General features: G+C 47.5%; 1 protein-coding gene across 1 annotated transcript in view; it reads left to right on the top strand.

The window, feature by feature from the left end:
• WDR70 (WD repeat domain 70) overlaps positions 1 to 24,853 on the top strand; it is a 1,287,307-nt gene that overhangs the window by 195,697 nt on the left and 1,066,757 nt on the right. The window contains exon 5 of the mRNA XM_069221254.1: positions 3,180 to 3,239. Within this exon, the coding sequence (XP_069077355.1) occupies positions 3,180 to 3,239 (60 nt within the window). The remainder of the gene's footprint in view (positions 1 to 3,179; positions 3,240 to 24,853) is intronic.

A 24,853-nucleotide genomic window follows, 5' to 3' on the forward strand; every position in this document is an offset into this window, starting at 1 on the left:
AGACAGTATCCAGCGTTTGCTTTCTTGGCAATTTGTGTATTTGCGTTCACAAAACATTTCGTTTCAGATGTCAGGCGGAGTAGCAGGGGGGAGTGGGGTGCGAGTGGATGCTGATTTATAACGTTGTCACAGCTTAGAGCGGATCAGGGGTTTATTGCCGTGACCGAAGCTCGCATTTATTGCTTTGCCACCCAGTTTCCACGAATGGAATTCTCGTGATGCGAGGAAAGTGTACACCACTCCTCCACCAGGGGGCAGCAGAGATTACGATTCAGCTCCGGTTAGGTCTCGTTCCGCCACTGGTCCTCATTTCTGGTCTATAGCCTTTGAAAACCGGTATGTGATCCACAGTGGCACATTTGATGGTGGAACAGATGCAGTGCGAACGTGGAACCTTCACCTTGTACGGGTTCCTTCTCGAGTATAGCGTGGCAAGTTTCATTTGTGTGACCCCCTTGTTTTGGGGGAAATTACCGAATGAATTGAGGTCCCTTGGTATCAGACATACAGATATATCCCGTGTGGCGGTAATGTGTGTTAATATATCAAGAGTCTCTATGTTCAAGTCCCCCCTGCATCAGGCGAGTGTCATTGCAGCCTGGGTGTAAGATGGCAGCTAGCTTCCGCTGACCGAGGCTTGTTTCAGTACAAGGGGGCTAGGAAGTCAAGTGCTACACTCTGGCTTTATTGGAACCCAACCCTCTTTAAGCTAGTTAGGAGACGAATCCTCTTCCATAGTGCAGTGCCATATGCATTCTGGCCCCAGTCTCTGTAAAAGGATAACGCGCCAGGCCCATTGTTTAGAGTAGGCTCTTGGAGAGAGGAAGACAAGGGATGCAAGTTGTCCCCTGTGTTACTTTCCCTGATTATTGAGCCCTAACGAGGACTAATCACTGCAAATCAAATCAAATCATTAACATTTATAAAGCGCGCTACTCACCCGTGTGGGTCTCAAGGCGCTAGGGGAAAGGGGGGGGTTACTGCTGCTCGAAAAGCCAGGTTTTTAGGAGTCTCCGGAATGCGGAGTGGTCCTGGGTGGTCCTGAGGCTGGTGGGGAGGGAGTTCCAGGTCTTGGCTGCCAGGAAGGAGAAAGACCTCCCACCCGCCGTGGAGCGGCGGATGCGAGGGACGGCAGCGAGCACGAGACCAGAGGAACGGAGGAGGCGGGTGGGGATGTAGAAGCTGAGGCGTCGGTTGAGGTATTCCGGTCCCTTGTTGTGGAGGGCTTTGTGTGCGTGGGTGAGAAGTCGAAAGGTGATCCTTTTGCTGACTGGGAACCAATGCAGGTGTCTCAGGTGTGCGGAGATGTGGCTGTTGCGGGGTACGTCGAGGATGAGGCGGGCCGAGGCGTTTTGAATGCGTTGCAGGCGATTTTGGAGCATAGAATTATCACAATAGAAACATGTTGCCTTTTTTGTGCTGATAAACTTGTGGTCTTTTTTATTATCCTGCGGGAGTGACCCTTTTAAGCTTCTGAGGGTGAACAAGTGCTAGGTGGTGTCAGGCCTGAAGATTATCAGACATAATGCTTTCGTACTGGGTCTCTCCTAGGTAAAACGGGAGAAGAGCTGCAGAGATTTGTGCTAACAATGGTTCCCGGCTCTTCCGTGTGCTTGGGGGGTAAAGATTTACTCTGTAGTAGAGGATCTGATAAAAACAAGGAAGGAGAAAGTATCTGTGGAATTCTGGGCCTCTCTGCCAGTGTCAAGTTATAGCACAACTAACTCTATTAACAGCCTTAGAGCTCCCAGATGCATGTACATGTCCCCCGGGGGTCCTCTTTGCTTCAGTTTTTTTCTCCATCAAATGGGTAAGCTACTAAAGAGGTCGACACTGGAATATACTTTGGAAAACAATACTCAGGCTTCAGCATGAATGTGGTGGTTTGAGACTGACAGGCAATAACTACTAATACACGGCAGTTCAGTTACAATTAGTTGCCGAAGTGGTTCATTGAGGGACTAAAAGTTACTAGCTCTGCAGGGGATTCAAGGGAGATATTCTTTAGAACGTTAGTTGGGATGCTATGTCTGCCTTCTCTAGCGATTTTAATGAAACCTTCTCGTAAAAGGGAGAGTTCGAAAATCATTGGGCTTGCCCCGTGTTGGAGGAGGAGCTTCCTAGGACATACATGTATCAGGATGGCAATCCAGAGATTGTAGGGAAAGAAACATATATGCATTAGAGGACCATTTATGACATTCATGAGTTTCATGACATCTGCAGGTGTGGAGCAACATTTGGAATTGGGCTAAGCCTACAGTACTCCTGAATTTCAAAAACAACCGGGAACCTTTGCCAAAAAGACTTTATGAATCGAACAATAGTGAATTAAAAATTTTTGTCACTATAAAAGGCCGAAAGGGCAGACATGAAGAGTATTCAGATCAAGGTAGAGATCCGAATGAAAAGGGTTGGGGGGGGGGGGTGATATTCATGTTAAAAGAAAGGGTCCTCTAATTGATGAATCAAACTTGTGCACTTAAGTTACTTTGTGTAAGGGCAGTGAAAATGAAGATGAGTGTCGCCAGTGTTGTGTATGCTTTTGTCACATGGTCTGATGGTGTCCAGAAGTCCTTGTTTAAGGTGACAAGGCACTACCTGCAACCACAGGTAGAGCTGGAGTGGAAGAAACAAACAAGTAGCCAGTTAAGTTCATGAATCTTAATTTCCTATGTCTTGCTTTAATACTAGCTAAAATGTGCATGGAGATGACCTGGAATCCTGAAAGGGGCGTGCTGGAATGAGTAGATTTGGAGAGAAGTATTGAACCATTACATGTCTTTGGGCTCCTCTCTTCGTTGAATGACTTTGAGATGCTATTGTGGCCATGTGGTAGCTGTGAGTTTAGTTCATGTGGCACATGTACCACTGAGGCCATAATGAATATAAAAGTGTGCTGAAGCAGGGCGCATTGGTGAAGGGAGCACGGATATGTCTCATTGTGTATTAAGGTTTAATTGTAGCTCTTAACCATGTTCAGTATGTAACATTGACCAACAAAGCTGTATTATTTTGTATTACTAAAAGCAAAAAATAATACATCATTGATAGTTAGCAATTCAGTAGTCATATAGTATTTACATTAGCTATACTGGGAATTCGCCTGAGATATAAACATGAAGATTTGCTCTTTTAACTGGTGTTGTCTCGTCTAATTGTTCGTGGCGTTTTTGCAGGATCCTGTCAAGAGAATTCCTGACTCTCATGAAATTACTCTCCAACATGGATCCAAAACTGTAAGTTACAATTTGTGGTTATCTTGTTTTAAAAACATTTTTTTTAAAGTCTTCTGCAAATGAAATTTGAAGCTTTCTGGTTTGCTAAGCAAGAAAAGCATGCATGCGTCATTTTTCAGTAATGTAGTTTTTCCTGCACACTGGGCTTTCAATAACTGTTTTTATTCTTATTATACAATATAACAATAACAGCTCAGTTACCAATGAGGTATGCAGTCATAGACACAATAGCATGATAACACGGGTATGGGGCTTGTACTTGGCCGCGGTGTGGCAGATTTCCAAAATGTGACATTATCACCATCCAACCCTTTAACAGAACTGTGATAATCCAGATACACCAACAGAGGTGGGTCAGTAATGGTTCAGTGACAGGAATACCCTGGGGTAACGAGAATTGATTGGAAGACATTTCATCTTGTTATTGTGCCAAAGTATGTTATTAAAGGTGTCCATAAGTATAATATACATATTTAAGGAACTTGATATCGAGACTAAAAAAGGCATCAGAATTTTGACAACAACTGACTAGAAAAGACTAATAGGAAAACAAATACTCAGCAATATAGCTAATAAATCTGAAATTAGAAGTATTTAATAAAGACTGTAGAGCTATCTAGAGTGGTCAATTTAAGGTCTCCATGTTCATCTCACACTGTGTATAGTGCTATTCTTTAGCCTTGTCTGGGTTCTACTTTGGGCGTTCAGTCTTACCTTTGCGTCAGGCTAGCACTTCTTTACTCTGAACTTTCCACTTCCCTATCAGACATCGGTCTGAATGCCATCACTGCTGAGTGTGTTGATGATCTAAGTCTGAACTCCAATTCTCCAGCATTTCACATTGTTTGGCAACGTTTTGAGTAGGACAGTTTGTTTAGTGATACATACACCTCTAACTACAGGTTTGAATGCCTCTCACAGCATTGCGTATATGGACATTGTTCAATTTGCAGTTTTTATATATTGGACTAGCTAATTCAGTCTTAAAAATAGTGCCCAATAGTGCACAGGAGGGGAAGAACCATGCTCTGTATCTACCAATGTCTCCTGGAACCAAAAGGATTTAAACAGTGTAGAGCGGTTAATAAGTATCTGGGAAGATAGCTTTGTCTCTCAACCCATCACAGGACCTCAGAAGAATGCTACTAATGCTCTGTCCTAGAAGATGAGGCAATGACAGTACAGTAATAAGATTGAGCACATTTCTTCCCATATGCAGCACTCCAGGTGTCATGGAGATCCAGTAATTCCATGTTCAATTTAAATTGCCTGAAAAGATCTTGGAGAGAGATGATAAATCATGTCTAGAACTAGCTCTGGTTTCATTATTCACTAAATTAAAATCTTTTCCCCATAGTTTGCCAACATGATTCATTAGTCATATGAAACTCCCCTTTATCATTAGTATTTGACCATAAACATTTACAGTAAGCATAGGGCGATCTAATAGTGAGCCCAGTACTATGACATATCTGCCTTTGTTGTATGTGTATCCCCACTTGTGTTTGTAATCAACAGCGTGCCGAACCAGAATAGCGACCCTGTGTGAGATTGAGCTGTACGATGCTAGGTATCAATAAGATGACTTTTTCCATTCAAATCGTTGCATGTGAGTATCCCGAAGACGCCTCTCTTGCAATAAGGAAATGAGCAAGTCATGTCTATCTAGGTATGCCTGAAATAGTTTGTGCTGCTTGGGAGTTTTAGGACCTTGAATGTCCCAGGCCATTAGTCAACCACCATGTGATTAGGAATCATATACTAGTATGCTCTGCACATATTGAGTAGAAACCATGTGCGACAATATGTACACAAACATTGTGTCAGCTGGATTATTAAAATATGATTATAGTATTGAGGTAGTGCGCAAGATCCATATCATAAACATGAACCAACAATCTTTGGAACATATTCCCAACTACCCTAGCCCTCCTTCCACAGCGCCTGCGGGGCACCAGTGTCCCACTCCCACTAATAATCCCTAGTAATGGCAACAGTTCTTCCCCTAGCAGAACTTTGTGAGGAAACAAGCTCAGCTAGGTTTGTTTCATACAGTGGGTGCAGTACTACCCTCCCCTAACTCTGGGAGGAACGGATATACAGCCATACAAGACATAATGGGGGTCATTACAACATTGGCGGTAAAAGGCGCTTACCGCCGTGCAGAAGACTGCCAATACACCGCCGCGGCCGCGTAATTCCGCCACAGCTATTATGACCCACATCTCTGAATCCGCCGAAATTCAGACACCCACACAAGTCCACCACAACAAAGGTCAGTGATAAACTGGCGAAAACAAAACCTCCACCGTCACGCCAACAGAAACACGCCCATGCTATCACGACCCATGAATCCACGTAGCGGTCTTTCAACCGCGGTATTCCATTGGCAGTACACACCGCCGCGCTCAAAATACACACACATCTCCAAAACACTGCCACATTGGACAATTCCAAATACACACACCTGATACACATACAAACACCACTCCCACACACCTAGCATAATATAAAACACACACCCACATCGCCCACAAACCCCTACCACAAAAACTGAAGACGAAGGCGACAGACAGAGATTACAGCAATAGACAACCCCACCACACACAGGCACACAACACCATCACCCATACAACATCCACGCTCAAAACACCCCACACCACCACACATCACCACACTCATCAACACATACACCACCCCACACATCACCTACACCACCCCATGTCACGCCAAAGACACCCCAGGTTTTCAGAGGAGGAGCTCAGGGTCATGGTGGAGGAAATCTTACGGGTAGAGCCACAGCTATTTGGAGCACAGGTGCAGCACACCTACATAGCCAGGAAGATGGAGCTATGGCGAGGAATCGTCGACAGGGTCAATGCTGTGGGACAGCATCCAAGAAATCTGGAGGACATCAGGAAGAGGTGGAACGACCTACGGGGGAAGGTGCGTTCCGTGGTCTCCAGGCACAACATCGCGGTTCAGCGGACTGGCGGCGGACCCCCACCTCCTCCCCCACAACTAACAACATGGGAGGAGCAGGTCTTGACCATCATGCATCCAGAGGGCCTCGGAGGAGTCGGTGGCGGAATGGACACTGGTAAGTCAAATCTTAACTATCATATCCCCCACCCTACCTGCATGCTATCACACCCCCCCACCCTCACCCCCTATCACTACAACTCCTCACTAATGTACTAATAACACAAACCACACATCTCAACACCAAGCCCTGCATGACACAACTAAGCATGGACACCCATCACTAAAGCATGGCCACTGCACATACCCATAACAACCCCCCAACCATCATCACAGAAGCCCCCACACAGGAATGCTTGCACTGGGGTACACGCACACCCACCCATTGCACACCATGACAAACACACATACAATAATCATGCTCTTATACCCCTGCAGGACCACTTCGTAACGTCACCACACAGCAGACATCTCCACTCCACCCATAGAAGAGGCCCACAGTGACGACAGCAGCTCTGGCCAACTGGATCCAGATGACCAGCCCGGACCATCGTGGGCCTCGGGACAGTCGGTTCCCCTTGCACAGGCACAGCCCAACACTGACCTTCCACCCTCTGGTAACACCAGCACAGCACCCAACCAGCGGGCCCATACCTCCGTACCCAGGACACGTCAATCAGCTGTGTGTCCACCACTACAGGGAACCCAGGATAGCCCACCACCCCAACAACAACAGGGACCTGGGGGCAGTGGTAGTGGGCACACGGTCCAGGGGACGGAGGCACAGTAACACAGGGGAACTGGGAGGGCTGCTGTGCGACAGGGGGCAGACAGGCCAAGGGAACCCACTCTCCACGAGGCCCTCTCCTCCATCATGGGAGCATACCACCACTCCCAGGAGACGATGGCTACGGTCCTGGCCAAGTTTCAGGAGACCCAGCGCCTGCGGGACGAACAGTATTTGGGGTTCAGGGAGGAGCTCAGAACCACCAGCTCCGCCCTGGGCACCATTGTAGGGGTGCTGAAGGACATGCAAAAGACCATGAGGGACACCGTGGCACTCCAAGGGGCCCCTGACACTAGCCTGGACGATGAACTGCCCACCACCTCCGCCGGCGCTAGTGGACAGGATGCCCCGCCACAGGACCACCACACCAGCACCCCACCCCCTGCAGACGGACAACCACCACTCAAGCGGTCCCTGAGATCCAGGAACAGGACAGAGCAAGATGGCAAGACCCCCGCCAGGAAATGAGACCACCCTGATTGTCATCCCACTGTCTCACTTTGTTACCCTGTCCAGATTGGAACTACCCCAGCTCCACTTCCTATGCCCATATGGGCAGTGCACCTGTGAGACTAATAGACTGGACTCTGCCATGGACATTCCTCCTCCATCACCCATCACCATTTTGCCACCCCCTCCAATAAGTAGCACTTCAATAAACACCCTTGAACCACAAAACAATCTGGAGTCAGTCTGTGAATTTGAAAATGTGTATTAGCAATGACAGTGACAAAATGCATTTTCAAATGTAATGCCAACATACCTATGTCACACATCACAAGTCCATGAAGAATGCAAGCAGATGACACACGTTGGTAACCACACCTGTGAAACCGTAATGGAAATGCACAACTCAGTTACCAAATACTGCTTCTAATTGACAGACAGGATAGAGGTAGAAGTGTGAAAGTGAATGTAATAGTAAAAAAATTGTTCTCACCTGTGTGTCACTGGAAATATTGCTGTATGACTGACTCCCTGTTGTCTGTCTTCTTCCTCAGCTTCCTCCTCATCACTCTCCACAGGCTCCACAGCTGCCACAACACCGTCATCTGGACCATCCTCCTGCAGAAAAGGCACCTGGCGTCGCAAAGCAAGATTGTGAAGCATCGAGCAGGCGATGATGATCTGGCACACCTTCCTTGGTGAGTAGAATAGTAAACCACCTGTCATATGGAGGCACCTGAACCTGGCCTTCAGGAGGCCGAAGGTGCGTTCGATCACCCTCCTAGTCCGCCCATGGGCCTCATTGTAGCGTTCCTCTGCCCTGGTCCTGGGATTCCTCACTGGGGTCAATAGCCATGACCGGTTGGGGTAACCAGAGTCCCCTAATTGCCACACACGGTGCCTTTGGAGTTGACCCATCACATAAGGGATGCTGCTATTCCGCAGGATGTAGGCGTCATGCACAGAGCCAGGGAACATAGCATTTACCTGGGAGATGTACTGGTCTGCCAAACATACCATCTGTACATTCATCGTATGATAACTCTTCCGGTTCCTGTACACCTGTTCACTCCTGCGTGGGGGGACCAGAGCTACATGGGTGCCATCAATTGCACCTATGATGTTGGGGAAATGTCCCAGGGCATAGAAGTCACCTTTAACTGTAGCCAAATCCTCCACCTGAGGGAAAACGATGTAGCTCCTCACGTGTTTCAGCAGGGCAGACAACACTCTGGACAATACGTGGGAAAACATAGGCTGGGACATCCCTGATGCCATGGCCACTGTTGTTTGAAATGATCCATTTGCAAGGAAATGGAGCACTGATAGCACCTGCACTTCAGGGGGTATTCCTGTGGGATGGCGGATTGGTGAGATCAGGTCTGGCTCCAACTGGGTACACAGTTAATGGATTGTGGCACAGTCAAACCTGTAGGTGATGATCAAATGTCGCTCCTCCATTGTTAACAGGTCCACCAGCGGTCGGTACACCGGAGGATTCCGCCATCTCCTCAAATGTCCCAGCTGACGGTGCCTAAGAAGGACAACAGCGACCACAGAGTCAACAAATTCTCAGGTATGTACCCACAGCTACACAGAACACGACTCCAAATACAAAACTCTTCCTGTATGTGTGTTCAGTGTAGGCCTAGGTATGTGTGACGCAGTAGTAAATGAAGCCATGTGGGCCCCTGAAATGGTGGCTGCCTGACCTCTAAAGTGGGACAATGGGATGTGAGGTATCTGCGCTGGCGTTGTACACCGTCGCGGTAGGCGGTCGTAGACAGCGGCGCAATGATGCATTGGTTAACATTGGACCCTATGGGTCCCAGGAGCCAATGATGAAGTGCGCCGGCGGTGATGATACGCACCGCCGCGGACGTCACCGCCGCGGACGTGACAGCCATTTTCTATCTGTTCAATCACTCTATACCTGATCTTCGACAGGAGAGGACCTACACTGCAAGTGCTGCTGTGACCTCGGTCTGGAAGAGACAATGGCTGCTGCGTCTGGGGAAAGGGCCCCTGCCTTCACTGCTCAGGAGTTGGAGAAGCTCGTGGACGGGGTCCTCCCCCAGTACACGCTACTCTACGGTCCTCCAGACCAACAGGTAAGTACACAGGGAGCACGTTGTATGGGCTATGCTGGGTGGAGAGGGCTGGATGTCAGTAGGAAGGGGGCAGAGTTCTGCGACCATGAAGGACTGTGAATGCATGTGCCACATGGCAAGGGTAGGGATGGGGGCCACTCACTTGGACAGTGCAGTTGGTAATGACTTTTCTTCTTCCCCTCTACATGTCATGTAGGTCAGCGCCCACCAGAAGAAGGACATTTGGCGTGCCATCGCCAAGGACGTACGGACCCTGGGGGTCCACCAGAGACAGGGCACCCACTGCAGTAAAAGATGGGAGGACATTCGCCGCTGGAGCAAGAAGACAGCGGAGGCTCAGCTGGGGATGGCCTCCCAACGTGGGAGGGGTGCCTGTTGCACCATGACCCCCCTGATGTTCCGGATTCTGGCGGTGGCCTACCCTGATTTGGATGGGCGCTTGAGGGCATCACAGCAGACACAAGGGGGTGAGTACACTCTCATTCTCATGACTTTGCGTGCAGTGGAAGGGTCTGGGTGGGGGAGGAGGGCTGTGGGTTTCCCTAGGCCAGGGTGAGTTACGTAGGCTAGGCCCCTTCGTAAGGCATGGTCCTGTGACCCTCCACCCCACCTCTGTAGAGTGCCAAGTACAGGTATACAAACCCCTGTGTCATCTATGTGGACAGATGACACTCATAGCCATGTAGGCCATATCCCAGGAATTGCATCTGTAGAGGCCAAGAACACGGCGTAGGGCAGGGGGCTGCTGTGTCTGTATTGTCCGCCAACGGTAGTGGTAAGTTATGCACTCAACCTGTCTTTCTTCTGTCGTCCCCCCCCCCCCCCCCCTTTTTGTGCTCTCCCTGTTCGTTCGTGCATCAGCATCATCTGGCGGAGGTACAGTGGCACCGGAGCACGAGGGAGCTGTATCCCACATGGCCATGGAGGGCCACGCCACAGACTCTGAATACACCAGTGGGACGGAGGGTGAGGGGAGCTTCACGTCGGTCACCGGATCAGCAAACAGCGACACGGACTCGTCCGCCGATGGGAGCTCCCTTGTGGTGGTGGCACCATCTGTGCCCCCCACTTCTACAGGTACAGCCGCCACCCCCCCTACCAGCACCGCCCTCCCAGCAGCCCCTCAGCCTTCGCTCCGTGCCCGCTCACCCAGGAGGGTGGGCATCACCTTCACCCCAGGCACCTCAGCCCCTGCCCCCGTCACCTCTGCTGCCCTCAGTGAGGAGGCCATTGACCTCCTCAGGTCACTCACTGTTGGGCAGTCTACCATTGTGAATGCCGTCCAGGGTGTAGAAAGGGAGTTGCAACACACTAATGCATTCCTGGAGGGCATTCATTCTGGTCAGGCTGCCCATCATGGAACCCTGCAATCTCTGGCCTCAGCACTGTCCCTGTGCCTAACCTCCAACTTCCTCCACCCAGACCCAATCCCCTGTACCCCAGCCTATCCCAAGCACACCTTTAGACAAGCATGCACACACCTCAACACACAAAAGTAGCTCAGGCAAACATAGGCACCACACATCCCACAGGCACTCACACAAGCATCACCCACATACAAACACAGTATCATCCACTGCCTCCACTGTGTCCCCCTCCTCGTCGTCTCCCTCCTCCCTCCCAGTGTTGTCTACACTCTCACCTGCACGCACTACATCTACAGGAACTAGGACTCGCACCAGAACACCCAGCACCACATCCCGCTCACCTGCACTCACCACCCCCACTACCATTTACACGTCCCCTGTGTCCACTCCCAGTGTGTCTGTGACGCCCCTTCCCAAAGTACACAAACGCGGGCACCCACACACCCAACATCCATCCACCTCACGACAGCCTCCAGTACCTGCACCTGCACCCAAATCACCTAAAGTTACACCTCCTACAACCACCTCTTCTTCCTCCACTCCCAGACCCCCTCCAGCTACCCATCCCAGTGTTCGTCAGAAACTCTTCCTCAGCAACGTTGACCTCTTTCCCACCACCCCCACCCCTCCAATTCATAGGTCCTGTAGTAGCACCTCAGCCAAAAAAAGTCCGTTACCAGTGGTGCGTGTTAAAGGTGTGGAGTGCACCGGCCACCAGGGCAGCCAGTGTGACACATAGCCAAAGCACTGCCAGTCCACCCCCTGTAAAGCACCTTAAGTTGGAAAGTTGCCGACGGGAGAGGGTGAAGACTCCTGCCAGCAAAACAGCTCACAAGGGTCCTGTGGGGAGTGCCAAGTCAGCTGTGACTCCTCCCAAGGTGGTGAGGGGGTAGAAGAAGTCTCCAAAGTCTGGTAAAAGCAGCACAGTGGAGAAGGCCGCCATCCTCCCCGCCGGCCGGGACGCCACCGCCAGCACTGTCGTCACTGGTCCGGAGACCACCGCCAGAGTCAGTGCCCTGGAGGGCAGCAGTATCGTCACTGGTCCGGATACCACCGCCAGAGTCAGTGCCCTGGAGGGCAGCAGTATCGTCACTCGTCCGGAGACCACCGCCAGAGTCAGTGCCCTGGAGGGCACCACTGTAAATGTCACTGGTCCGGAGACCACCGCCAAAGTCAGTGCCCTGGAGGGCAGCAGTATCGTCACTGGTCCGGAGACCACCGCCAGAGTCAGTGCCCTGGAGGGCACCACTATCGTCACTGGTCCGGAGACCACCGCCAGAGTCAGTGCTCTGGAGGGCAGCAGTATCTTCACTGGTCCGGAGACCACCGCCAGAGTCCGTGCCCTGGAGGGCAGCAGTATCGTCACTGGTCCGGAGACCACCGCCAGAGTCAGTGCCCTGGAGGGCACCACTATCGTCACTGGTCCGGAGACCACTGCCAGAGTCAGTGACCTGGAGGGCCCCGGCAGTTACAGCCCCGCTGGGCACTGAGGGACCGTCATGCTACACACCGCTGCACAGGTCAGAGACCGCAAAGGCAAGCACCGCTGAACAGGGCAAAGACCGCCATGGTGAAGACCGCTGTACAGGGCAAAGACTGCCATGGCAAAGCACCGCTGAACAGGTCAGAGACAGCAAAGGCAAGCACCGCTGAACAGGGCAAAGACCGCCATGGCAAAGCACCGCTGAACAGGTCAGAGACAGCAAAGGCAAGCACCGCTGAACAGGGCAAAGACCGCCATGGTGAAGACCGCTGAACAGGGCAAAGACCGCCTTGGTGAAGACCGCTGAACAGGGCAAAGACCACCAAATCAAGCATCGTTAGCCCATGTGCAGTTGGGACAGTGACGGAACTGGGACCGTCACGGGGAGCATGATGCACTCTGGGCACCATTCCCCCTCCAGAACCAGTGGAGACCTGCATCCACTCTGTCTGTCTTTCACAGGATGAAGCACTCTGGGCACCAGTCTCCCTGCAGAACCAGTGGAGACTGTTATCCACTTGAGAGACTGTGGCTTTGCACTCCCCAGGATGGTACAGTGGGCAAACCACCCACTGTAGAGACTTGGGAGACTGTGGCTTTGCACTCCCCAGTATGGTACAGTGGGCAAACCACCCACTGTAGAGACTTGGGAGACTGTGGCTTTGCACTCCCCAGGATGGTACAGTGGGCAAACCACCCACTGTAGAGACTTGAGAGACTGTGGCTTTGCACTCCCCAGGATACATCAATGGGCATGGAGCCCCGTCGTGGATCTGGCGTGGTGCTGTAATCCGGCTGAGGTGCCCCCTCTTCCCTTCCTCCTGAGGTGCCTGTTGTATTTCTATCTGATGCCCCTGCAGTGTTCTCTCCGTTTGTGGACAGGTATCTAGTGTGGGCCTCGCCCATGCATTGTGGGCCCATTGGTCCACGGACCTTGATATGTGCATACCTGCAGTACTAATCGTGATGTATGATTTTCGAATGTTTATATATATCTGTATATATTTGGTTACTGTATTTTGATACATTACAATGGTTGTAGTAATTTCCTTTTGTCTTTGCATTCTTCCGGGGGGTTTGGGGGTTGTTACTGTGCTGTTTGGAAATGCATTGATGTGTGTTTTGTAGTGGGTGAGGGTCGGGTTGGGGGTGGGGGTGTTGCGTGTGTGTGTGTGTGTGTGTCCCTGACTTTTGCCTCCCCCTCCCCTATGTCGTAGGTGCAGTACTCACTGTTGTCTTCGGCGCCTACGTTGCTGATGTTCCTAGAGGAGCAGGAAGTCCAGCGCAGTGAGTATTTGTAGTTCGGGCTCCATGGTGGCCTCCTTCCTCGTGGAGTGTGTTGAGGTGAGTGTTTTCCCATTGCAAAAGCTATTTCCGCCGTGTTTTTATCCACGGTGAATTCGCCCCAGAAAAGGTGGCGGATTGGCGGGTTGTGATACTGTGGGCGGGACATTGTCTTTCGCCTGTCTGTTGGCGGTGACCGCCGCGCTGCTTGTCTGTACCGCCGTGGCGGTCGGAGTGTTAAAGTGGCTGTCTATGTTGGCGGTTTCTGCCACGGTCATAATTCCCTTTTTTTGTCCACTGGCCTGTTTGCGGTATTACCGCAGCTTTAACACCGTCCGCCAGGGTTGTAATGACCACCAATATCTCCCCAACGTGATGACTTGGTTCTCAGTATACGACCACTCCAGCGAAAAGTTAATCTCTAAAAATGTAAGTGTGAGCAATAGAAAACAATACAGATTACTGATCACAGCTCATTCAACATTGCTAAGTGAGTTTTGGGTACCACTTGGAGATTGCACTCTTGGCAGTGAATCCCGTAAGGAACTTGATTCTTCCGGTCCAGTATGTTGATTTGCAAAAGACGTGGAAGCTTCCGGGTCATTAAAAAATATCAGTTCCCTGCTACTCTCCACGCGTAGTTTAGCAGGGTGCCACATATTTGATCCCTTTATTTTGTAGCTTCTTCTTGGGTTCCAGAAACTTCCTCCTGACCTCCTGCATCACAGCTGTAAAGTCATGATATATGGTGATGTCTGATCCTTGGTAGCACAGAGGGCCCTTCTCCCTTGCAAGTTTAAAAATACTGTCTCTGTCATAATTGGATGCAGCAGTACTCCAAGTCCTGGTCATGGCGACAGAGCGATGGGCCCACTCAACCACAAACATCTCAGTGAAGTTGTCTCGGCCAAACATTTCCAGCAGCATAATTTCTCCAAAGATCCCCATTTTCTACATATTCATATGTTCTTCTTGGCCCAAGACCCTGACATTCTAGCCGCAGAACCTTGTTTTGAGATCCTTGTTCTTAGCCATGACTGTCGCCAGATACTTTATCACTGACTGCACCTTGGGTGGTACCCATTACCGTCATCTTCTAGCTCTGATATGTGATGCTTAGCACCATCAATACATGTGTTGCACCTATCTAGGCGCTGAGTAAGACCATTGAGGTGAGCTGACATGCCATCTGAGAAACACTATCAGTCTTCGGCCCTTCTGTGTGCTCACTAGTGTCTCTGCGGTGTTCAGAGTTCAGTTTGCTCTGCTTGTGGTCGGCTTTGCCCACCATGGAGTGGTGTGCTGTGAAGGCGACGCAGTCCCCGCCCGATGTAACCCGTGTCCCCAGCTTCAAGTGCCGCAGACTTCAAGGCCCCATCCATTGTAACTCAGTATCCCGGCTTCTAGGCCTGAGGGGGCCTTGACCATATACCGAGTCAAATGAGAATGAGGTATTGGGTTATGAACTCCCAAGGAGTTTCAAAACAATGCAGGCTAACTGGTGCAGTGAAGTTGCTGCAGCCGTACTATAATGAGGATGTAGGCTGGCAAGTGAGACTCTCCCAGCCGTCGTAGAAGCATGTGTCATTACCAGTAATCTCCGAGCAGGAGACTCACGCAGCCAGCGTTCTCCATCTTTAGTCACCATGTGCTCCCGCGGGAGCACCCCATCCATGGGATGAACTCCCAGCCAAGCCATCTGAGGGATCGAGCGGGCCAGGATGGCGCACCTACTGCTTCTGGTATTCTCATGTTTCTTTACTCCTGCCCCTAACATCGATGATATGAGCCACGAAGCAGCAATAGTCGGCACGTTGCCTCACACCGGTGGAGGGCCGACACCCCGGCTGCCCTCAGACCATGGCAGTGGGTCTCTGAATTTTCACCGCCGTACAACAGTTCCTGGGATCGCAGAGACCTCCCCAGCACATCACAGGGCACCCGGTGTGCCGTGCAGATTGTATATGCCAGATAGTTGCAGATGGGGAGTCATCGGATTAATTTAGCTCCCGGAGTGCCGCACAGCGTCCAGGGGGCCATCTTGCAGTGCGGCAGGCCACGGCCCTTCTTGGGTCTTCAATAAATTACTCATTAAAAGATGTATTAGATACTCGGGACTAGTAGTTCGATGTACACGGAGGAGGGATCTGGCACTCTTAAGCGTGATATATTTTAGTCCTAAAAAATAAAGGGAATAAATTAAAAAATTATAATTGCACCATATAGACAGTAGGAGTGGGAAAACATACTGCATTGTAGTAGTACTTAAATGTGAAAGATTGGGTGGACATGGACTCAGTTCTTCTATCAACTATTATGATTAAGTTCACCAAGGAGAGGCCAACAATTGAATGGGTGTTAACACTTCTTCCTTCTTAGTTAATGTTATTTTCTCCACAGAAGTTCAAATGGAATCTAAATCTCCCAGCATCCACCCATCTCTTTGTCCATGTGCCAGAGTTTGTTTCTCTGGCTGTCTGACTATATCTCACTATATGTGTGTTGTGTAGGGCTATAATTATGTCTTTATGGTTGGGTACCTCTGTAGCTGGTGGCCTGTGTACATTTGTGATTGTATGTTTGATGGTCAGTTTGCCTAGGTGTATGTAGGTCTGTGTACAGGTATAGGCCAAAACATTTGACTCTGTCAATGCTTGTTTAATGTTAAGTGTTTGCATTGTACAGATTTGAACAAGCCGTTTAGTGCCACCATATTCATTTGCCAATGGTCGTGATGTTGCACCTGGTATCACAGGGCATCAAAAGATCGGTTCAACATGTGCCACCCTTTGTCTGCTTTGCTAAGAAGTGCTGATCCTGCCTAGTAAAAGAAGAGCAGCTCTGCTGAGAAGTGCGTCTCATGAGTGCCCATCATGCCCTAGTATGGCAAAAGCACATATGCTGACAGTGCTGCTAATGCCCCTGTATAACTGTAGTAGATCTGCTGACTAGTGTGCCAGCACTAGAAACCGTATTGGCAGTGCCTGCTAACTTCCGCTCTACAGTTGTTCAATTTCTGTTGAATTATTTAGCTTACTTTATAAAGCAGAGAATGTTGCTAAATGTTTCTTCAGAAAACTTGAGTGACATGCATATATCATGAAATAGATACATAGATGGAGCACAGAGCATCAACTACCCATGCTTACTTCTAAATTAACTGATGGTAATGCTGATGTGCTGTACAATAGACAACCTCAACAGTGCATGTCAGTCCTTCAGCCTATAGGCACTCTAGGAACAAACCCACTGTCAACGTTGCTCGACCCTGCAGTTAGGTATGCTGTTTATGTGAGGGGTAGCCGCAGTCACCAGGCCAGGAACTGCATTTCCTCACTGCTCAGTGCCACTCACAGGAGATCTTCACTGCAGTAATGTGAACTGCATGGTGCTGCTGCCGACAATATGGAGCCTACCAGACCATTACTACCAGTGATGCTCCTCCTCCAAGGTGCAGGTCAGGAGCAGCTGCTGCCGCTCCGAAAAGGGGAGGGAGAGGGTTCTTCTTCTTCCCAACAACAACATTACTAAATTACAGGAGTATATAAATACATTCTTTCACAAAAAGTCCATCCCTACATATCAGAGGAGCACTATTGGCAGAAAGGACAAGAAAGTACAAGCAGGCACACAAAGGAAAAGACCATGCTATCAAAAGTGGGCCTTGGTCCCCGATGAGGGAACTAATGGAGAAGAGAATACGGGCTATCCTGCAAAAGTCTTTCGCCGCAGATAGGTCCCGCTTTCCTTCATTCATGTACTGGTCAAATCATTTTGACAATTTACAACTCTGAATACATCACTAGCCCGCATGTGACAAAATATATCTACCAAGAAGATAATTTATAGAATACATCAGTAAAACTTTACCAACTGTTTATTTATGTAATTTTTATCATTTTTAAAGGCAATAAGGATCAACTGGACAACTTTATTGAATGGCTAAATAAGAAAGATCTCTTTCTGAAGTTCACATCAACTTAATCCGAAACAGAATTATCTTTTTAGGATTTGAGGATTACAGGCAGTGAAGGGAAACTAATAACAAGAACCTTCCAAAAATCCACTGACTGCAACAACCTTCTGAGACTCCATAGCTTCCACCCTCCAGAGCATTACGTGAATATCTCCCGTACGTCCATTTTCCATGCCTTAGGGTGAATAGTAGTGAAATTAAGACCTACAATATCGAAGCAGAACATCTCCTGAAAATTAAGAGCAAAATATCCTAAATAACTAATCAATAAAGCCAAAAAATGCACCAGAAACAACCACCATGAAGCACTACTAGAAACCAAATTTAAATCCAAAAGTGACAGAATTGCTTCCGTAACCATGTTCTCTCCCATTTCAAATAATTTACAAAAAAAAATATTTGAAAGAATTAGTAGACAATAAATGCTAGAGGCTCTTGATTACAGCGTCCGTTATTCTCTCTTTAAAAAGGTTGCAATCCAAGGGATATTTGCCCTGAAAACCCCAACCACAGAGAATTTAATCACAAGGTGAAGCCTATGGCTCGTTGTTAGCCATTTTCCATGTGGCCACTGCAATGTCTGTGCCTTAACTGCCTCCACTACAGAGCTAGATCTAGGCCTATGAAATAAAAAGGAAATAAAAACAACTACAGATCGTAATAATAAAATGCCATTTATATGATTACCCGGCCTTGCCAACTAAGATGTATTTGTATGACAGCATAGAAAATACATTTCTGGAGAAATTAACATAGAGTTGTCATCCTAAGCCAATGCATATTGACAAAAGTGACAGCTCATTTCATGGAAAAAGGCCATGATGAGAAAGATCTAAGCCAGGTCATTTCAGAGACCAAATAAAAAAAAATATATATTCAAATATCTCTGACAGACTTTAAAAAACCAACAACGATGGGTGTTCAAACTAAAGACCCACCAACATGGCCTAAACAACGAGATACATTGGCCATTATTGGTGAACAAATGAATGTATCCCCTGATAAATAAATCAGTCTTTTCAGCATAACTATATTTGTTACAATGAATAACATAAGCGAGAAAACATATCTCTGGTTGAAATAGTTTGTTTTTTCAAAAACTGTGGTTGAGCACTTATTGGAAACAATGTGAAATTCATTTAAATATTTGTTCCCCACATAAATATGAGAAAGGTGCTGCATTATAGTCTTGAGACACATCCATGATTGCTGGCGATGTGATTATCACTCTGCGTGGCATGGTCAGATGCACTGCTGTGAGGTCGCATACCTTGTGCCATGTCGTGAGGGCACATCCACATGCCCAGGTCAAAGGTGGCTCTTGTTATTGACATGCTCAACCCTTTTTAAAAGAAAGGAAAAAAGGGAAGAAAACCCAACATGAGATCGTTCGGGGACAAGCAAACAAACACTAGGCATAACGCTCGTGTATCTGTTGGATAAGGAATGAGGCCCAGAATTTTAGGGATAGAGTAAGTCACCTTACATGCTCAATATAAAAGCGTACTTTACCATCTTCGCAAGTGCATTGTAGCATGGGTTTGTTCTGTCAACATGCCATGGCACAGTTTTTTGCAAATACAAAAGCGCCCTGGCTTATCTAAATGCCTGGGATATTTAAATTGATGTCATATATAATTTGGATGTTACAGGACCAAAAGAGAGTTGGAAATAACAGTTTCAGTTAAACCATGCTCTTACTTATATAGTTGTGTCATTGATGTGCTGTGTATGTCAGTCCATAGTTTGTCATTAGCATCACATTCACTTTTCAGAATGCCCAATGGGGCACTCATTAAGATTAGTATATACCTGCAGCATAGGTCCTGAGGAATGCTCGTGACCCATGAGGGCAGGAAAGCAGAAACTGATTGACCAACTTATGATTGTGGAAATTTGGGATTGTAAATTCCAGTGAGTCCCTTTTCTGTTTTTAATTTTATCTTGGTGAGTATGAATTAAAAAGTAAAAAAAAAATATATATAAAACTCCACAAATCTTAACTTCAGGTAATTTTAACCACTTACAGTAACTCTGTCAAAAAATGAAAGGTCTGAAGGTACCTCAACTATGTGGTTCTTTGATCTTGATAGGGAAAATATCTCCATAAAGCTCCACTGTGGTGCCTGTTAGGTATTGCACATCCCACCCAACGTGGAGCACGACCTGATGATGAAGCATGCCAGTTTGGTCAGTGGGCTGGAGGTTCTCTCTCCTGCCCATGTGGCATGCTGTGCTCACACCACTGTGTGACCAGTGCCTTGTGTGTGTCCTGACGAGGTCGGGTTTGAGAGATGTTTTGCTTTTGTTTATTAACTGTTTGGCTATCTCATGTGTTGTTGGACTTTTAGAAGCATACAAACTCCTGATCCACACCTTCAAGGCACTTCACAACATAGGACCAGCATACCTCAACCACCGCCTCACCTTCTACGCACCCAACAGATGTCTCCGTTCCTCCCAGTTCGCCCTTGCAGCTGTCCCCAAGATCTGGAAAAGTACATCAGGAGGAAGATCCTTCTCCTACGGAGCAGCCCTGACATGGAAGATACTTCCCCTCAAGCTCAGGCGGACTACATCACTGAAGCAGTTCAGGAAGGACCTCAAGACCTGGCTCTTTGACTGAGCAGCACACCTACATTCAGTGCCTTGAGATCCTATGGGTGATTAGCCACGCTTTACAAATCCTTGAATGATTAATTGATGGAGAAGCTATTGCAGTAAATTAAAAGTATTCAAGCCCTGGAGAATGAGTGCTGTAGCTCAGCTTTGGCAAAAAGTGCCACAGATAAAGAAGGGAGCCTCTCACAGTTCAATCAACCTCTATCACTTTCATTTGCAAATAAGAGCATATTTCAACATAACTTCAGCATCCGTGAAATTATGTGTACTTAACTTTTGTTGTGCATTCTTACTGTGTTAAAGATGGGAGGACTTGGACGTCAACACAGCTGCTTCTACTACCACACAAAAAACAAACCTACCCACAACTTAGAGTGGTGCAGAAATTGTTGAACTACCCAGTCGTAAGACTTGCACTTTTACATTACTGTAGTTCAGCATTATATCATGTAATTTGCCACCAGCCAAAAGGTAGCAGCCAAGAAAAAACATGTAATGCAATGGCTACGGTACCACACTATTTTTTTGCTCTTGGACTCAAAATAGTGATATGATAATCCACCTTATACATTCTGTAACATTCTTAGTGTGGTATTACACAATGTTTTAAGGACCAACTAGATCATTGTATCAATGACATATTGACGTATAAAATTGGGAGGAAAACGTATGTGTATGTTTGTAGGTGTCTCTCGCTCTCTCTCTCTATATATATATATATATATATATATATATATATATATATATATATATTATACTGCAAAGGCCACTATGTAGGTATAAATTAGCCGTAATTTCTATTGAAAAGGCATTCTTTGGTTTCCCTTAAGTTAGTTTTCTAGGTATGGCTTTTTCTGTTGGGTGTAAATCATTTGAGTAGTTTCTTTAGCTATTTTCATTACAAAAAGGTTTGAACAGTCTTTGAAAGATTAAAAGAACTATATATTATGTTTGTGAATTTGTCCTAGATCCATATACCTGGGTTTGAGGGGGATTCACAGTCTGTCAATAACAGAAAAACATCTCTGGTTTTGTGGGTCTGGGTCCATAGACTTAAAATTGAACCAGAATGTCCACAGCCTTACAGCCGATGCCAGGTGGGATTGGGTTCCCTTTCAAGGTCTGTGAACTCAAGAAAAGAATTGGGGAAAAAAAGTCAGTCACTGAGTAGGCCAGCCCGTCCTGCTTTAGGTAGGTTGTTTACAGGGCCTGGCATCAGGCAAGGTCATGTGCTCACCTTCTGTGCACAGCAGAAGGTTGTTTGCAGTGTCTCCGTAGGCCGTGAGAGGCGAGTACAATGACAGCCTCAAGGCACTGCTTAGTGCCCTACCTCTCCTCTTGCGCAGCTCCTAATGAACACGTGGAGGTTGACTGCAGTGCCGCCTGCAGACCTAGCACTGCTCTCAACCTCTGCAGCACTTGGCCATCCCGTTCAGCATTCAGTTTAAGCAGCTCATACTTAATTTTTCAGTGTCACGATTTATCAAACTGTATCCTCCCTCAGCTGTAGTTTCCACAAGTCAGTAACAGAACGAAGCCTAAAAAGCATTGTATTATATTTTGTCCCATTTGGTGATCTGCTTCCAACCAGTAGTGATTTTTGGTTGCGCTCTTGGGGACTGAGCCTGCAGACAGTAGAGGAGAGAGTGGCAGAAGAGGAACGAGGATGAGAGCTTAAAGATAAGTGACCTGTACTCTTTCATTCTACATAATGTACCAGGCAAGGTTTGTATTTATGTATACATTTACTTAGCTTTTATCCAGAAGAATGTTCATTGCAACTATATATGTGCTTGTTGACCTGTTAATGACATGTTAAACATTTGGTATATAAAGGCAAGACAGTCAGTTGGTTTCCATCTTTAAGAGTGGGCTGAATAAGTCAGATTAGGGCCTTTTTTGTATTGTCTTCAAGGCACCTAAACCTCAGAGTTCCCTAAAGGTGAGCTGTATTGCTATGATCACCTTTCTTAGCAGTTCTCTTAAATGGGTTTGTACTGGCAGTGGTAGTCAAGATATATAAACTGAACTTTTAAATCTACCCTGATGATATCCAAGTAGTAGTACAAAAGGAAAAGGGAAATGGGCAGGAGAAAATCTGTACAATTACATTATTCTATAGTACGAGGTGGCTGACTGTAAATAAACTTTCGCCAACAGAGGTTCTGTGGCTGATGTCTCGATCTAATAGCTTTTGCTTCAAAAGAAGCACAGGTTACTACTTCAGTGGCCATCCTAATATCAATCCTATAGCTCAGTTTTCATCACAGCTTCATTAAGATGTCTAAAATTATGAAGGAAGCTAGATTTTAACTTCCCTTTGAATTTATCACAAAATGTGAAATCCACACCAAGCACGTTACAAAATATATCTGTCAATTGTATGAAGTTGGCTCTCTATATAGTGCACTAAAATGAAGCATACTTTGCAGAGAATCCAGTGAATCCCCAGAGGCTTGCAGAGGCAGAAATAGATAGGTCTGGTGCTCCATTTGTGGTAGTGATGGCGAGCAGTTAGGCTTATCAAAGAGTTGTGTTAAGCATTTGTGGTACTTACAGAGGCAATAAATGAGACAATGAGACACACACTCAAAGAATAAATCCGAGACTAATTAAAAAAAAATAACAGTTGCTTTTATATATGCTTTGAACCAAAGGTCCTTATTCTAAGATATGCAGTTTTTAAATTACAAATACTTTTCAATTTCAAAAATCAACACAGCAATTTTCAGAGTCTTCAATGTTAAGCTATGGGAGGAAAACAAGAATGCAGTTTTGGAGGTAAGTTTATGACTTACAAATTCAGCCTTTGGTGTTTTAAGTAAACACCTGGCAAGGTTCAAATCAGCAGCAAGAGTGCACCCCTAGAAGCACAGGAGCAGCCGGGTGCAGAGATCAAATTTGGAGTTGGGTGCACAATGTTAACCAATGGGGACTGGGGGTGAATGAAGATACGCTGCTCACAGGTAAGTAAAAGCGTTGTCAGAGGTTGGTCTCCTGGGGTGAGGTAAGCATTGGGGTGAAGGGGTGGGGCCACAAGGAAGCATCAAATTCAGCGGCTCAGGGGCAGCTGGTTGCAGAGTGCCAACACAGTGTTGGGTGCCCAGTATTAACCATTAGATACAGGTGGTAACCAATGAATTGCTGCTCAAAGATGAGTAAAGCAGGGTCAGGGGTTGATCTCCTGGGGTTTCGGGTAAGTACAGGGGGGAAGGAGCCACAAGGTAGCACCAAACTTAAGCCCTCATCGGCTCAGGGGCAGCCGGGTGCAGATTGCCAACACAGCTTCGGGCACCCACTGTTAACCAACGGAGATCATTTTCAGAAACAGGCTGCACACTCTTGCCAGGAGACCGACGAAGACAACCCACAGCTGCCCACGTAAGTAGAAATGCCAGGAGTTGTAGGGACACAGATGGTCCAGCTCCCCAAGGCCAGAGCAGGTCGTGGTCATGGGGAGTACTCTGATTGAGGCTGCAGGTGTCACTGTGGAGTCTGGCAGGGGTCAGCCAACTATGGACTCTTGTTCAGAAGTGCTGGAGAACCTTCACAGAACTGGTGGGCCACTTGGACTCAGGCTGTGGGAGTCCGGTGCAGAGGTAGTTCCAGAGACCATTTTGCGGTTCATCAGGCAGACTACTTCTTCTGTGAAGTTGGCTAATTTTGAACAGGTCCGCTGTCCACGGTAGTTCTTGGTCTTTATTAAAGGCAGGTAATCCTCACAAGGCTTCGGAGGTCGCTGGGCTGCAGGACAAGTCGTCTTTTGGGTCCATGTTCTTCTAGGGCTGCAGACAGGCCGGTAGGGCGGAGCCAAGCCAGTTGTTATCTTCAGTCTTCTCTGCTGGTGCATGGGAGAGGAGGCCACACCTCTGCCCAGAGCAGGCCTTTGTTCTGAGCCCTTGAGAGCATTGGTTCTCACCTCAGAGGACCAGAACTCTGTCTAAGGTGGCTGCACTGGTTTTAACCAAGCTAGGAGTTGGTAGGTTTCCAGGGGGCACCTCTAAGGTGCCCTCTGAGTGCATGTAAAAGTAAATCCATCCCTGGATTCAGGGAAGGTTTATTAGTATGAGATGTTTGATACCCAACATTAGTATTGTCAGTGAAGCCATCATGTAGCTGGTGAACTCGTATTGCCAAGTGTTCGGCACATGTACTTAAAATGGCTTCACTGTTCAGTTACTATGTCTGAGGGTCAACAAAGACCTAGTAGGGGCATATGTGCTCATGCAGGTATGCCCTCACATGTAATATAATGTACCCTGCCTTTAGGGCTGATAGGCCTGCCAGAGGGGTGACTTACATATATTGCATGCAGTGTAAAGCGGGCAAGGGAATACAGGCTGTGTGCTATGTCATGTTTTCATTTTAGTTCTGCACCAAGGCACACAGCCTGCAAATGTATCACTGTGTGCACTTAGAGGATCCTTGAGGGCGGCACAATTCGTGCTGCAGTTTTAAATAAGCAGTCCGCAAATGATTATATGAAAAAATTGCCATATTACATGTTATTGTGAAATTTGTGCTTTACATGACTTCCATATCTGACCCCTCAGAA

This window comes from Pleurodeles waltl, chromosome 1_1 (assembly GCF_031143425.1).
Source record: "Pleurodeles waltl isolate 20211129_DDA chromosome 1_1, aPleWal1.hap1.20221129, whole genome shotgun sequence".
In the NCBI taxonomy this organism is placed as follows: Eukaryota; Metazoa; Chordata; class Amphibia; order Caudata; family Salamandridae; genus Pleurodeles; species Pleurodeles waltl.